Source organism: Argentina anserina, chromosome 3 (genome assembly GCF_933775445.1).
Source record: "Argentina anserina chromosome 3, drPotAnse1.1, whole genome shotgun sequence".
Taxonomy (NCBI): Eukaryota; Viridiplantae; Streptophyta; class Magnoliopsida; order Rosales; family Rosaceae; genus Argentina; species Argentina anserina.
The window spans coordinates 11,070,024-11,084,852 of record NC_065874.1 but is presented as its reverse complement, the minus strand read 5'-3'; the positions used below and the strand labels follow the sequence as shown (position 1 = coordinate 11,084,852).

Here is a 14,829-nt window from a genome sequence, read left to right as displayed (position 1 = left end):
AGACTTCTAACTAAATCGATGAAAACTATTGTAATAAAAACGGATGTTACAAATTATCTAGTACAACGGTCAAAAAAGAAAATATGGAAATTTATTTGCTTGACCTAACGATAATATTTTCTACCATTAAACCGAATTGATAATTACATAAACAGATCTCTCACCCTCTCTTTTCACCTTCAAACTCTTCATTTTAGGGTGGCAATGGTACACACCAACGTTATTAGTTAGTTTAAATGATGAATTTTTCATACCAATTATTAGTTAGTACATAATATTAGAAAAATGAAATTAATATAATTACCGATACATTCCTACTTCATCCAATGGGATGCTCTAGAAGTCTAGACGAAGAAAATTGTATAAATAGGGGGAAGAACAGCTAGATTTAAATAGAAAAAATGCATCAATTATTTACAAATAATGCCATCATTGAAAGGGAAACTAAGTCGTCCCCACCACAAACACACAGACAAGTCTCACACTGAACTCCCCATTCCTTCTCTCTCTTTCTTTTATCTCTCCTCACTCCTGACCTGTCGCCACCTCACGATTAAATCCCCCCGACCCCTCCTCACTCACCTCTTCACCTCCTCTTCACCTCACTATGCCCTGAGAGAAAGCCACCAAACTCCAGCCATGTCCAAGCTCCTCCTCCTCCTCCTCCTCCTATTCCTCTGCCCCCAATCCCACGCCCGCTACAGCCTCCCGGAGCCCCGATCGGATCTACTCTCCGATGGGGTCCACCGATTCGGCACCTCCTCCGCCTACTCACCCAACTTCCTCACCCTCACCCGCCCTACCTTCTCCTTGAAAGCAGAGTCCACCTGCGACGAGACGTACGGATTCTTACCCTGCACCACCACCATCCTCGGCAACGCTTTTCTCATCATCGTCTACGGCGGTCTCATGTACTTGGCCGCTACCTACCTCTCTAACGGCAGCGAGCTTCTCCTCGAGATTCTCGGCCCTGGAATCATCGGAGGTCTGTTCCTCCCCATTCTCGGTGCACTTCCCGATGCCATGCTCATTCTCGGTCAGTCAATTACTCTTCTTTCTTTCTTTTTTTCTTCTCATAAATTGCAATGAACGTTTACTAGTGGACAAGTTTTAAATACACATCCATAATCACTTAATACACACTCTTATTTAAATAACCAAAATAGGTAATGTAACAATTAAGAAATTAAATTATGAAAAATAGATAATTTATATTTGGAAATAATTAAAATATTACAGTAAAATTTAAATTAGTATAGATTTTGATGAAAATTTAAGCGGGAAGTTTTGTTATCTATTCATTCCTTAATTTTTACCCCAACAAAATCATTTCTATATTTAGTCTCAAACAAGGTAATTCATGAAAATTCATTCTATCTTCTTCATCTTCTCTTTTCTTAGATATATATATATATATATATTCTTTTATTTTGTAGATTAATATACTAATCACACTAAAAAGTAGCCGTGTATAGCAAAATAATAAGGTATTCTGTGATTTTTTTTATTCAATGGTATTTTAGGTACTTTATGAGGTGTATTTAGTAAAAATATTGGAATGAAATTTAGATAGGTGGTGTTTTGAGTATGGGTGTGTATTAAGAGATTTGAGGTGTGTGTTTATAATTTCTCTTACTAGTGTAGTTAATGCTTTTACTATATACGTTACGGACATTATAATATACACTCATAATCCGACGGTGTATGATGAAACTGTTATTTTTACTTATCATGGCTCAAACATGTGTTACTATCGGATTTTTTTTATAATTATATATTGGAAGATTATATTTTGTATTTTGTCACCCTACCGGTGCTGCTTTTCCGGCTCCTGAATTTTGAGCTCCTTGTTTTTTTATTTTTCATTTTATAAAGAAGTGGAATTTTTGTTTCAGTGCACTTTATACTGTGGATTAAAGTCGCTAGGAATATAAATTTTATAACATAGTAAGCACTTTCTGAATTAGGACCCCACGTGTGAATTGTAATTGATATTCAATCTGGTTGCTTTACACCTTGTCCCATTTGAATGGCATTTTGCAAGAATCTGATCTGGACTTATTGGACTGTGTTTGGCTTATGAATCTTTAGTGAAGAAAGAACACAGGAGCTAAACAGAATAAAGCAGACATAAGGATGGTTCCTTCAGTCCTTGTTTTGTATGTGTAAAGTGGGGGACTTTATCTTGCCTTTAGTCTTCCACATCAGACTTGGCTACCCATTTTGGAATTTATGAATACGATTTTCTTTTTGAAGCTGATTTTTTTTTCTTGATTAATTGATCAGATGATAGTAGCTATCATTTGAAGTTGATACAATGAATTGTATTGTTTTCAGTATCCGGACTTTCTGGGAGTACAGCAACGGCTCAAGATCAGGTTTCTGTTGGGATGGGCTTGTTAGCTGGGTCGACTGTAATGCTCATCACAGTAGTATGGGGTTCATGTGTTATTATTGGCAAGTGTGATATTGAGAATGGAATTGCTGTAGATAACAGAGATACTAAAGGCTTTAACTTGACAGGTATGTCAACGTTTTATTCCCGTGTGCTGTTTGGATCCTACTAACCATCTAATTGATACCTAAATATATGCTACTGCACATTTGGCGATGAGGAATTATTTAGGTTCTTACATTGCTAGACAAATTGTGAAAGTGCAGAGACCTCTTGGCTTATATTTTTATTCTTAAAGTTGTGTCATGGGATAGGGTACTTAGTTTGAATACTCGCATACCTTTTCGCTCACTTCATGTGATAGAGTTGATGTTGTAACTCATGCACATAACTAAATGACTCATTCATAGATTGTCCACTGGTTCAAAATATATGCTACATTGCCAACATGACCAACTCTTTTCAGATGATTGTGTTTTTCACTCAGGAATAAGAGGAAAGTATCTCAGGGGATTAAACTCATTAAAGCTCTTTATAATTGCAGGCTCTGGTATCAGTACTGATATCTGGACTAGCTATTCTGCTATAATTATGGCTGTATCTTGTATCCCATTTATTATTGTTCAGTTGCCGCAGCTCCTCAGTTCCACCGTAGCAAGGCAGTGGGCAGTGTTAATTGGACTAATTTTCTCTCTAGCATTATTGATCTCGTACTGCTTGTATCAGGTAACAGTCACTCTGACCATTCTTTCTTCCTGTAATTTTAGTTTGTTTGTATTGAACTCTTAGAAAAGTTAAAGAAAAGTCACTGGACATCAGTTGCATTACATGACAATAAAAGAACTCTTTTGGCCACAAATTGGGGGAATTATTGATTTTGTATCGTTGGTTGGTGCATATCAATTTTTATGAGATATGGTCATATCTTCTCGTGAGCTTACTGTTTACAGAGGTTAACTTGGCATCTTGCACTTGATTAGATCTGTTTAGGTTGTTACTTGTTCAAATGATAGTATTAGTAATATCACTACTGAAAATTATGTTCCGACAACTGTTTATTCTGATAAGCAGAACCTCCTTTGTTTCTTTAGAATATTCTCTTAGAAGGGACTGGCCTTAATCGTAGCCATTTGTGTTGATTGAATCTTTCTTGCTAAATTTCTGAATCTGATTCAGTCAGGTGGTGCCTCCATTCCTGAGTGTAATATGTTTCGATTTTTTTAGAGTTGATGTTCATTTGGGTTTTTGTCGACCTTATATATATATAGCTGTTGATAATAGGTATTCCAGCCGTGGATCCAGAGGAGACGCTTTGCTTATGCAAAGCACAAGCATGTTATATCAGGACTTCTAAAACATTTAAGGATGCGTGCATTGGGAAAGCTCCTTGATGATAGTGGTGAACTTGATAGAGACATTGTAACAAAGTTAGTGTATTTATACATTATAGTATTATCCTGGAGTTCTCCATGTCTTTCCTTTTGTGCGTCTTTTAATTCTTGGAGATTGTTCTAACTGCTTTCTATACTTATCATCTGAACGTCAGGTTATTTAAGACAATTGATATGGACGGAGATGAACATCTTTCACACACCGAGTTGAGAGCATTAATGGTTGGAATCCGGTTTGATGAAATAGAGTTGGATAAGGATGATGCTATAGATAAAGTGTTGAAAGATTTTGACACTTCTCTTGATCGTAAAATATCGCTTGATGAGTTCATAGTTGGTGTCAGAAAATGGATTAACGAGGCAAAACGTGCAGGACGCCCCACTTCTAACTCTGATCGTCACACTATGAAAATTTTAGATGACTTCCATGAGGTAAGGTTTCCTTATTGAGAGTTTAGGATTTTATCCGGATGCTGAATGACTCACTCCTTGGAAATATATACAGCAAACAAAGATAGAGCATGATCTTGTGGGGGTGGATGAAGATCAAAGCGATGAGGTTGTCGAGGGTGTTGATAATCCCAGGAGGACCTCTATCAAAGCGGGATTGATGTTGCTGGCTGGAACTCTTATTGCGGCTGCGTTTGCTGACCCACTGGTAGATGCTGTTGATAATTTCTCAGATGCCACAGGCATTCCGACTTTCTTCATTTCTTTCATAGCATTGCCACTGGCTACTAATTCTAGTGAGGCTGTGTCCGCAATTATCTTTGCTAGCCGTAAAAAGAAGAGGACTGCCTCGCTAACATTTTCTGAGGTTTGAATCTCAAATCTTCTCTATTTAACTCTAATAAATTAGAATTTAGAAGTAAAATAAGTTTCACATAGCTTTTTTGCTGGTTTTTTCTTAAGCAGTTATGTTTTCCCTACTGAATCAAGAAATTTGACCTCTTGTTCCTGTGCATATTTTTTGCAGTTGTATGGTGCAGTAACCATGAATAACGTCCTCTGCCTATCAGTATTTTTGGCCCTGGTTTACGTAAGGGGGTTAACATGGGACTTCTCAGCTGAAGTCCTCGTCATTGTTATCGTTTGCGTTGTGATGGGTGTTTTTGGCAGTTTACGCACCACCTTCCCTCTTTGGACAACTTCCATCGCTTACGTACTTTACCCACTCTCCCTGGTACTGGTTTACGTTCTGGATTATATCTTTGGCTGGTCATAAACTCTGGACATCATATGGATTCATAGGTTGCTCATAGACTCGCATGGATTCATAGATTGCTCATAGTTTACGTTCTGTTGGTTTCTTATGATTTCTAGTCTTGAATAATTTTACCGTTGTGAGTAGGCACATTTGCATCCAATTTTCTCAATACTGTATGTAAACGGCTCATTTAGACATTTTATATTTGGTCTATGGGTTCTCTATTCTCCATCTGATCAGAGTAATACAGAAAAGCGTTGTTTGCAGACCTCATTGGTCCTTAGTTGACAAAACCACAAGTCCACAATGATATGATGATCAGGAAGAGTTTAGGTGATGATCACGAAGAGTAGGTTATTATGAGGTGTTCAATCACAATTTATTAATATTGGTATGTAATGTTACCAAAGGTCTTCAATCTCACACCCTTAAGGCAATCTTATTGTTCAACCATTTCATACAAGTACGTAAACTTACCATGGTCTAAATTTTAAGCTTTAAGAAATTGAACATAAAGCTCGAATTCCCCAAGCTGGCTCTTTCTTGCATCGGAATGATCGGATTATGGGGAGAAAGTTTTTTAATATTATAATTTGGCAGTTTGGTTATATAACAGATGGGAACATATACAAATCGAGTCATGCTAATTATTGTAGAACGGTTAGAGCATCACTGGTAAAGCTAGTAAAGCCAGTTGCGACTAGCTTCCATACCTGAAGCAGAACGATCATTCTGATTATATCTTATTGCCCTAACAGAGGGCTGGCGAGGCCTACTCATAGCGACTGCGAGGCAGTGCAGCTAGCAACCGGTGGCTGAGAACGTAAGGTTGCTCTAGGGCATCTGTTTGTTCCCATTTCAGATATTCACTTGGAAGGATCAAGAATTCAAGAGTGAGCAATTTCTCCAACAACTCCAAAGCATGGCAGTCATGGTGTCTGAAAAACTCACTAAGAAGCCTAATTGGCCTCTGCTGCGGTTTCATTTCTTCAAGTATGTGTTATACCAAAGAAGCTTTTGAAACTTCAAGCCAGTAGGCCTCATCTGGAACTCTAAACGCCTTAACAATCTTACTCATCACACCTGCCTCAGTGTTATAGTATTGAAAATCAGGCAGCCGTGGCATCATAGAAGCTCGGCAAAGAAACAACCAGCAGACCACATATCACAAGCTGAACCGTACTTGGTACCCCCAACAAGCAACTCTGGAGGTCTATACGTGATAGATCGTTACTAAGAACGTCTATAATAAACCCTGTAAAATATCATCGTTAGGATAGAATAAGTAAGGATCGTTCAATCCGGGGAATCAAAGGGGACTCAAAACTTATCATGTTATTGGGGGTTTTGAGATTGAATATAAAATTACTACTGAAAATAAATCCTAAATTACTTATATACAATTGATCTACCACTCATCACATTACCAAACACGAAATCTACTCATGAACATGTAAGACACGCACAAAACAACTAAGAGGCAACAAGTATATTTCGAATCAATCCAAGTTCATCTTAATTCCAATTCTAATTTGAGCCCGAAGCGTTCAATCCTAAACATATGCTAAAAAGAGTCTAACTTCACGAAGCGTATTAGTTAAACACAAAGAAGCACATAAACACATTAAGTCGAATTGGAGACATATAAACCTGCATGACGACACTCATCATGTTTAAGCATGCAAATTCCTAGAACTATCACAGCCCTATATAAGTAGCAATAATTGAGACATGAAGCGCATAACTCGATCAAAAACTACTTTGGTGAATGAAATCGCAACCCAAGAAGAGCCATGGTCATGGCTTCCTCAAGCATTGATTTAAATGCACAAGTTCAAGGAATTAATCAAAATAAAACCTAAATATAAATCAAAAACTCTACTGCCCCCAATCATTAGACACGACATCCATACATAAACATGAGTTTATACAATCAGAACATAAAACCAAACAAGTCTGAAATTATGTTATTCATATATAAAACCGAAAAATACATTCAATAATCCATACATAGAAATCGCAAAAATCATAAAAACAAAGAGTAAAATACAAGCCATTGATGAATCACACTTTAGAAACCTTGAAGAATTCGGCAAGGATGATGAATTCGATTATGGAGGAGGGAAAAGATGAACACGGTTTGTGGTGGTGATGGATGATGCTTGTGGCTTGAATTTTCTGAATGTATTTTGGCAGAGGTTCGGCTTAGCTTTGTGAATGAGAGGTGATCTTAATGTGTAGGAATGACATGTTATTTATAGAGGAATAAGTGAGAGAGGCTACATGGTAATGTGTTGATTCTGTAATAACCCGATTTTTCGGAGCGAATGTTGGATTGATTTTAAGTTCATAAATTTGTGAAATTTATTTAAACGAATTTTGTTCGCTTAGCGAAACGGTAAATCGAAAACGGAAACGTTATCGAAATGTTTATTTAGAAAAACGTTACATTTTCGCGACGTGAAAATCAACTTTTACTCCGTCGATCGTTTGTGAAAACTTCCTTCGCGAAAGTCGTAGAACTCATCGATACGAGTTCGTGGATGCGTCATGCGTTCGAATCGGACGTCGTACGTAAAAGTTATTAACGACGGAAGTTAGTTTCCGATTTGAAAAAGGGTATAAAAGGAAAAATTGAAGGGTTAGGGTTGCCATTTTCGGAAACCCTTCACCCCGCCTCCCTTTTCCCACTTTCTCTCTCTTCTCTCTCGTTCTTTCTCCCTCTCACCCGAGCTCTCCTCCCTCTCTCGGCTTCCACCTTCGATCTCCCTCCTCCGAGGGAGGTGTTCCTCACCGCCGGCTCCATGGCACTCAGCAGCTCGACGCGACGTCCCACCGATCATGGCACAAGCTCCAGCGTCGCCACGAAGCATCGTTGAACCACACCGAGCCCACCGACGACGGGTTCCAGCCCTCCGCCGTTCGAGCAGCCCTCCGCCGACGCGAGCACACGATCCACACCCCTCTCTTCCCTCCGACGCCGCAGATGAGCTATCACTACGCAACTCGAGCCGAGGCAACCCCCCTTGAGGGATCGAGCTCCACCGACGATCCATCCCTTTCCAACGAGTTCTGACAGCTCCATTGTACGATCTAGGTAAGAATTGAAGTGATTGATGCTTGTGTGTGATTGTGAGATTGAAATTTGTTGGATTTGGATTGATGAACACCGCCGCCTTAGGCGGCGCGTGTGGAGGCGTTGAGGGGGCTAAGCACGGTGTGATGCCGTGGGGAGGTAGAGGAGGAAGAGAGGAGAAGTTGGGGGTGGCGGTGGCGTCATACACGCCTTGGTTGGTGTCGGCGCGTGGGCCCCACGCGCGGTTGCCGGCGAGTGGCGCGTGTACCCCACGCGCCGCCACGTGCGGCGGCGCGTGAAACAGTATTTCTGAAGGGTAATTTTGTAATTTATTCTTACGTGCGGTAAATGTAAAAGTGATTTACGTATGGTAAATGTAACTTTATTTTACATACGGTAAATGTAAATATAAATTACTTTCAGTAAATGTAAAAAAGTAATTTCAGAAGGGTAAATCAGTAATTAATATTTACTGAGACAATAAGTACTGTTGATTAGTATTTATACGTACAGAAATACGTAAACAGTATGTACTCGTACATGAATACGTAATGGATGAGTATTTGTACAGTAATACCTGAATAGTAAATATATGAATAGTACTCGGTGAATAGTAATTCGTAAAACCAGAAATTGCTGAACAGTAACAAATTATTACTGTTACGGCATTTAAAGGTTTACGAAACGTTTCTAAATTATTTTCTTATCTTTTCAAGGTGATCAATAAATCAAGGAAATGAATTATCTTCGGAAATTGTGGAATTACACTCGAGTCGATAAGGTGAGTAAAATCTCACATATTTACGAATCTACCCTTGCGGAATTCAAGATTTTACAAGAGTTTTTAATATTGAATTACAACATGTATACGATATAGTGGATTACATATATATTGTATAAATGGTAATAAGTACATATATATATAGTTTGCTATATTATATACTGTTATAAATTCATTGGAATTGGTCATTTCGATGACGAGAATTAAATATTGAGCATGTGATTTAATTTGTACAATATGATGTGTGATTATTGTACGTGGTTTTAACATGGTGTTTGTTAAAACGTTTTGTCTTCGGACGAGTTTTGTTTTCGAATGAGTTTTTGTCTTCGGACGTGTTTATAAAATATGACATGTATATGATATAATGGATTATATATATTGTATAAATGGTAAATATGTACATATATATATATAGTTTGCTATATAATATACTGTTATGATTTTATCGTGATTTATATTATTTTGATGACGAGATTTATATATAGAGCATGTGATTTTGATTTGTACAATATGATGTGAGATTATTGTACGTGATTTTAACATGGAGATTGTTAAAATGTTGATTTGTCTTCGGACTTGATTTTTGGTACAATATGATGTGAGATTATTGTACGTGATTTTAACATTGAGATTGTTAAAATGTTGATTTGTCTTCGGACTTGATTTGGTACAATATGATGTGAGATTATTGTACGTGTTTGGCAAGTCGGAACCTAGCCTTTGGCCGGGCGAAAGTTACGATACAGTTAGAGCTCTAGTTTGTCTGCCACAGTACTGCATGTGAGGTAACGGGTGGTTATCTGCTCATGGGTACTCAGATTGTTTTGGATGTTGGGTAGCGGGTGGCTATCCAATATCGGCGTATTACGAGAGGGGTAACAGATGTGTACCAGCGTTCTTGGTACGCGTATTATAAATGCATTTGGGTAACCAGAAGGGTTACTTAATTTCTCATGAGCGCTTCTTTTCATATTTCTTTGGGACAACCAGATGGGCCGTCCATTGACTCATGAGTGCATTTATATTTGTTTGATTTGTGGATTTTCGTATATATATTAATATGCAAGTTATATTTTCATTTTACTCATACGAGCTGTAAAGCTTACCGGGTTTTTGTTTACAATCCCGGTGCACCAATTCGATGGTATAGTGGATAACTCCGCAGATGTGGATTAGCGGGAATTGACGGACCGTTCAGAGGACTTGAAGTTATTTATCTCTAGCTTGTGTTAGGATTTTGTGTGACTATCTTGTGAGTTTGTTGTGAGGATTATACATTTCCATTTGTTATAATGTTGAATTATAATTTGGTTTGTAATAATCGGTTTGACTGAGTTGTATTTTGAACTCAGAGATGATCTGTTGTGGCATTTTAAATGATTTCGATTTCATCGAGATTGTTTGGTGTTTAACGACTTTGAAATTTTGAGTTTTTAAGCTTGAAATTTTGGGGTCGTTACAGATTCTCTATTTTCTTTTTCTTCTTTTATTCCCTTCATGATTGAATGATGATCATCTTTGTTGGTCACATGCATTCTCCCTTCTTCTAGGCCACATACATTTCAGAATTATCTCTTAGTTCTCTAATTCCTTTTTCTTTTTTTGTTTCCTTCTTTTCTTATTCTTTTCTTTTTATGGCCGGATGAACTTTCGCTGTTTTGAGGCTGCATACTTCTTCATTTTCATCTCATTCAAAAACTAAATTACTTCTTTCATTTTTCTCATTTTGTTTCCTTCTTCTCCTCTTTCTTTCCTTAATTTTCAAGCCATTATCTCTGATTTAATTCTGAAAATAAGGAAAGAAAAGAATAAATATAAATCACAAATGTTACAAAAATGTCGAATAATAAAAATCCTAACCCAACTAGGTTTCCTAGTTCGACAAGGAATACTACTCTATAGTACTCTCGACAATTTCTGCGTTTTACACCCGTCTTAGTACCAAAATGCAACAAACGCCACCAAAGACTCATAACTCGATTCAATGACTCAATACTACAATAATAAGGGCTAAGCAAAGTACAAATGCAGCTAAAAATATATTAAGAACGTCGCACAAAATGCGCATATCAATATGTTAGTTGACATTTTAAAGTTTACTTTCAATTATTTTATTTTATTTTTTGTCTTACCTATGTCGTAGTGAAAAGTTATTACATGGTCCTCAACCATGGTACACGCACATACAAGTCCTAGGAAGATCATGTTATCCGGCCTAATGAAACGAGTCAACTTCATCTGATTGATTATTAGAAATCTTGTTCACCACTGCAAACATTCAAGTACGTGATATAATCGGTCAGGAATAATCGATCACGTAATAGTCTACACAATAATTACTCAATTGTAGCTAACAATCTCATTTATCTAAAACAAAACAAAGAACACAAAAAAGAAAAGAAAAAGGTTACAACTAAGAAAGATATTGAATCCAACTCAAAATAAGAATTATTGTATTGTCATTACTTTGAATTAATTTACATGATATCAAGAAGTACCCTTAAAACAGGACTTGGAATCAACAAAAGTATCCTATCACAAACAATCAAAACCATATGAGCCAATAGTTATCAATCCAATTGAGCTGTCAATAAGTACTTGCTGGCTACTAGCCGTGGCTGTTTCCGCCTGGAAAATTTCGAAGTCACAGGCGAAATGTGAAACATGTGGTTCTCTGAAGTTGTCACTTGCTGCTTACTCTGCTGCTCCACATTTTCCCTGTTCTCTGTTTAACTCCACACATATGTCTATCATATTAGATTTCCTTCTCTGATATCTCAGAAAATTCTAGAGCTTGCACTCTAATTTTTCAGATATAGATACTTTCAGGCTACTGAAGCCATTTTTAGCTTAGCTAGCTATGTCTGTGAAACCCTACGTACCCTTCTTCTTCCTCTTGCTAGTCCTCTGTGGCAATGCTCAAGGCCAGTTCACCTCTTACCGGTCATCCTCAACAGAATTAGTCTCCGACGGGATAAACAAACCCAGGTCCGAGACCTCATCCTACCTCCTCAGTCTCAAACCCTTATCATCCGTGGAGCTCACGTGTGAGGAGACCTACGGTTTCATGCCATGCACCACCACCGTTCTTGGGAACATGTTCCTCATGCTGGTTTATGGTTACTTGATGTATACCGCAGCCAAGTGGCTGTCCAGCGGCAGCGAGATTCTGCTTGAGATTCTCGGCCCTGGTATCGTCGGAGGCTTGTTCCTCCCAGTCCTCACTTCTCTTCCCGATGCCATGCTCATTCTCGGTGAATCTTCTTCACCTCCAACCCTATGTGGTTTCTGAATTCGGCTTTCATGTTCGTTATATATTGATGCTAATGTAGTACTTATTAGCTCTAAAGTGTTTCTGATATGATGTTATGCACTGCCCCCATTATTTTCAGTATCCGGACTCTCTGGGAGTACAGAAGAAGCTCAAAGTCAGGTCTCTGTTGGAATTGGGTTGCTTGCTGGTTCAACAGTGTTGGTTCTTTCACTAATTTGGGGCTCCTGTGTTGTTGTTGGCAAGTGCGATATTGAAGATTCCATTGCAAAAGACAGCCAGGACACAAAAGGGTTTAACTTCACTGGTATGTGCATTTATAGTTATTTTACATTTTTTATCTGAAACAAATAGTCATAGAGAATTAGAAACTGAGACAGGAATGGTATTTTTTCAGTGAGTAGAAATTTTGTATGTAATCAAATGGAAATGGAAGGAATCATATATTTCGTAATGCTTCTTTTGAACAAATAAACTGGATAACTTGACCTAGCTACTTATGCATCATTTAAATTGTATAGCATCCCAAGTTAGTGAGCATTGACAAAGATGTTGATTACATTATTATTAACAAAGTGTAATCAGCATATAAGTAGGTTCTTGATGAGTTTGGATCATAAATGACCCTGTTTGATTATCAACCCACCACAAAGATATTAAAGAACAACCCTTTTCAGTGATAAGCTAACCTAATGCCCCAATGTCAGCTTCATAAGGACCAGCAAAGAAATGTGTACTTACAAGTTACAAGTAGTAGTTTCTGCTTAACTTATGGTGTTCATTACAGTTCAGACTAGCTTTTATAATCGGTAACATGGAAGGCCTTACTCACTGTGTCTTCTAAATGATTGTGTTCTCACTTGAGGAATGATACAACTTAGAATTGCCTGATTCATATAGGAACTATTCGTAACTGCAGGTTCTGGTGTCACTACTGACATCTGGACTAGCTATTCTGCAAGGATTATGGCTGCCTCTGTCATTCCATTCCTCATTGTTCAGCTACCGCAGATTCTCAATTCAAAATCAGGAAGACGAATAGCAGTTTTGATTGCTCTAATCGTTTCTGTCACGCTATTTGTTTCGTATTGTGTCTATCAGGTATGCATGATATTCATACATGCCCCATTGGTTTTGTAGGTTCCCCACTGAAAGAAACGTAAATTTGTTTAATCTAACCATGTCTTGGTTTTGGAGTCCATTTTGATTCACTCACACGTCACATACCATAATTTGTTTCAGTCACCTTTTGCATCAGAATTAAGAGCTTGTTACATATTTGAGTTGTTACTGTCGGTGCAGGTAAGTCAGCCATGGGTCCAGAAGAGACATATTGCTTATGCAAAACATAAGCATGTTATATCAGGAATATTACAACATCTAAAGATGCGTGCGTTGGGATGGCTTCTTGATGATGATGGTGAACCCAACAAAGAAGTTATTGACAAGTTAGTACTAATTTCTTGCTGCTTTTTGTTTAGACATTGTTGCCTCTATTCTTTTGTCAAAGGATGTTGTTCTACATGCTAACCACATGTATTCCAGGCTGTTTCACACAATTGATCAGGACCATGATGGATATCTTTCGGCTACTGAATTAAGAGCACTTATTATCGGAGTCCGGTTTGATCAAATAGAGTTGAATAAGGATGATGCTGTGGAAAAACTGATGGAAGAATTTGATACTTCTCACGATTCTCGCGTTGATATTCATGAGTTTTTCAATGGTGTCTCAAAGTGGCTTAATGTTGCAAAGCGTGTAGCAAATTCCAACTCTCCCTCTGATCCTAAATTTTTAACTGACTTCCACTCGGTAAGGTTTGCTTATCAAACACCGATTCTCTTTTCCATGATAATGTACTAATTATATAGAAATTTATCTACAGAGGACAAAGCAAGAGCATGATCTCTTGGGAGCTGGTGATCAAAGTGAGGAGGCCATTGAGGGAAGGAAAAATGTCAAGTTGCAATTCATCAAAGCGATAGGAATGCTGTTGGTTGGAACTCTTATTGCAGCTGTAGTTGCAGAACCGTTGGTCGACGTGGTTGACAGTTTCTCAGAGGCCACAAGCATTCCAAATTTCTTCATCTCATTCATTGTGCTACCTTTGTTTACTGCTAGTGAGGGTGTGTCTGCAATAACATTCGCTAGCCGAAAAAAGATACGAACTGCCTCTTTGACATTTTCTCAGGTTTGTGTCTCACATATCACATCTCCTTTATGTTTTGGCACCCTGCAGACCAGATAATAGCTCAATGCTTCATAATTTGATAGTTGAAAGTGGCCTTTTTATGCGACCAGCCTACATTTCATTTCTGTGGCATCTTTGTTGATTGCTGAAATATATGTTTCTTCGTTACTGCAGTTGTATGGCTCAGTTACCATGAAGAATGTGCTTTGCCTATCAGTTTTTTTGGCCCTGGTGTACTTCAGGGGATTAACATGGGATTTCTCAGCAGAAGTTCTGGTCATTCTAATTGTCTGCACCGTGATGGGTGTTTTTGCCAGTTTACGCACCACCTTCCCCCTCTGGACATCATCAATTGCTTTCATACTGTATCCCTTCTCTGTGGCACTGATCTATGTTCTGGATTTTGTTTTTGGCTGGTCATAGACGTCCAGTGCACCAGTCCCGCTTGTTACTGTACTAACAAGGACAAGTTGATCACGTAGTCTCACCTGACGGCAGTATTCGGAATGGAGA

The 14,829-nt window shown here is 38.1% G+C and overlaps 2 protein-coding genes across 2 annotated transcripts; both read left to right on the top strand.

The window, feature by feature from the left end:
• The first annotated feature begins 552 nt into the window (after positions 1-552).
• LOC126788175 (sodium/calcium exchanger NCL-like) lies at positions 553-5,259 on the top strand. The gene is made up of 7 exons (XM_050514147.1): positions 553-1,036; positions 2,338-2,523; positions 2,940-3,121; positions 3,677-3,822; positions 3,942-4,218; positions 4,292-4,603; positions 4,763-5,259. The coding sequence occupies exons 1-7, from the start codon at positions 640-642 to the stop codon at positions 5,009-5,011; spliced, it is 1,749 nt and encodes a 582-aa protein (XP_050370104.1). The 5' UTR covers positions 553-639; the 3' UTR covers positions 5,012-5,259.
• A 6,454-nt stretch (positions 5,260-11,713) lies between these two features.
• On the top strand, positions 11,714-14,773 carry LOC126788186 (sodium/calcium exchanger NCL-like). The gene is made up of 7 exons (XM_050514158.1): positions 11,714-12,107; positions 12,246-12,431; positions 13,044-13,225; positions 13,427-13,572; positions 13,670-13,937; positions 14,011-14,316; positions 14,491-14,773. The coding sequence occupies exons 1-7, from the start codon at positions 11,714-11,716 to the stop codon at positions 14,737-14,739; spliced, it is 1,731 nt and encodes a 576-aa protein (XP_050370115.1). The 3' UTR covers positions 14,740-14,773.
• Positions 14,774-14,829: the final 56 nt, after the last annotated feature.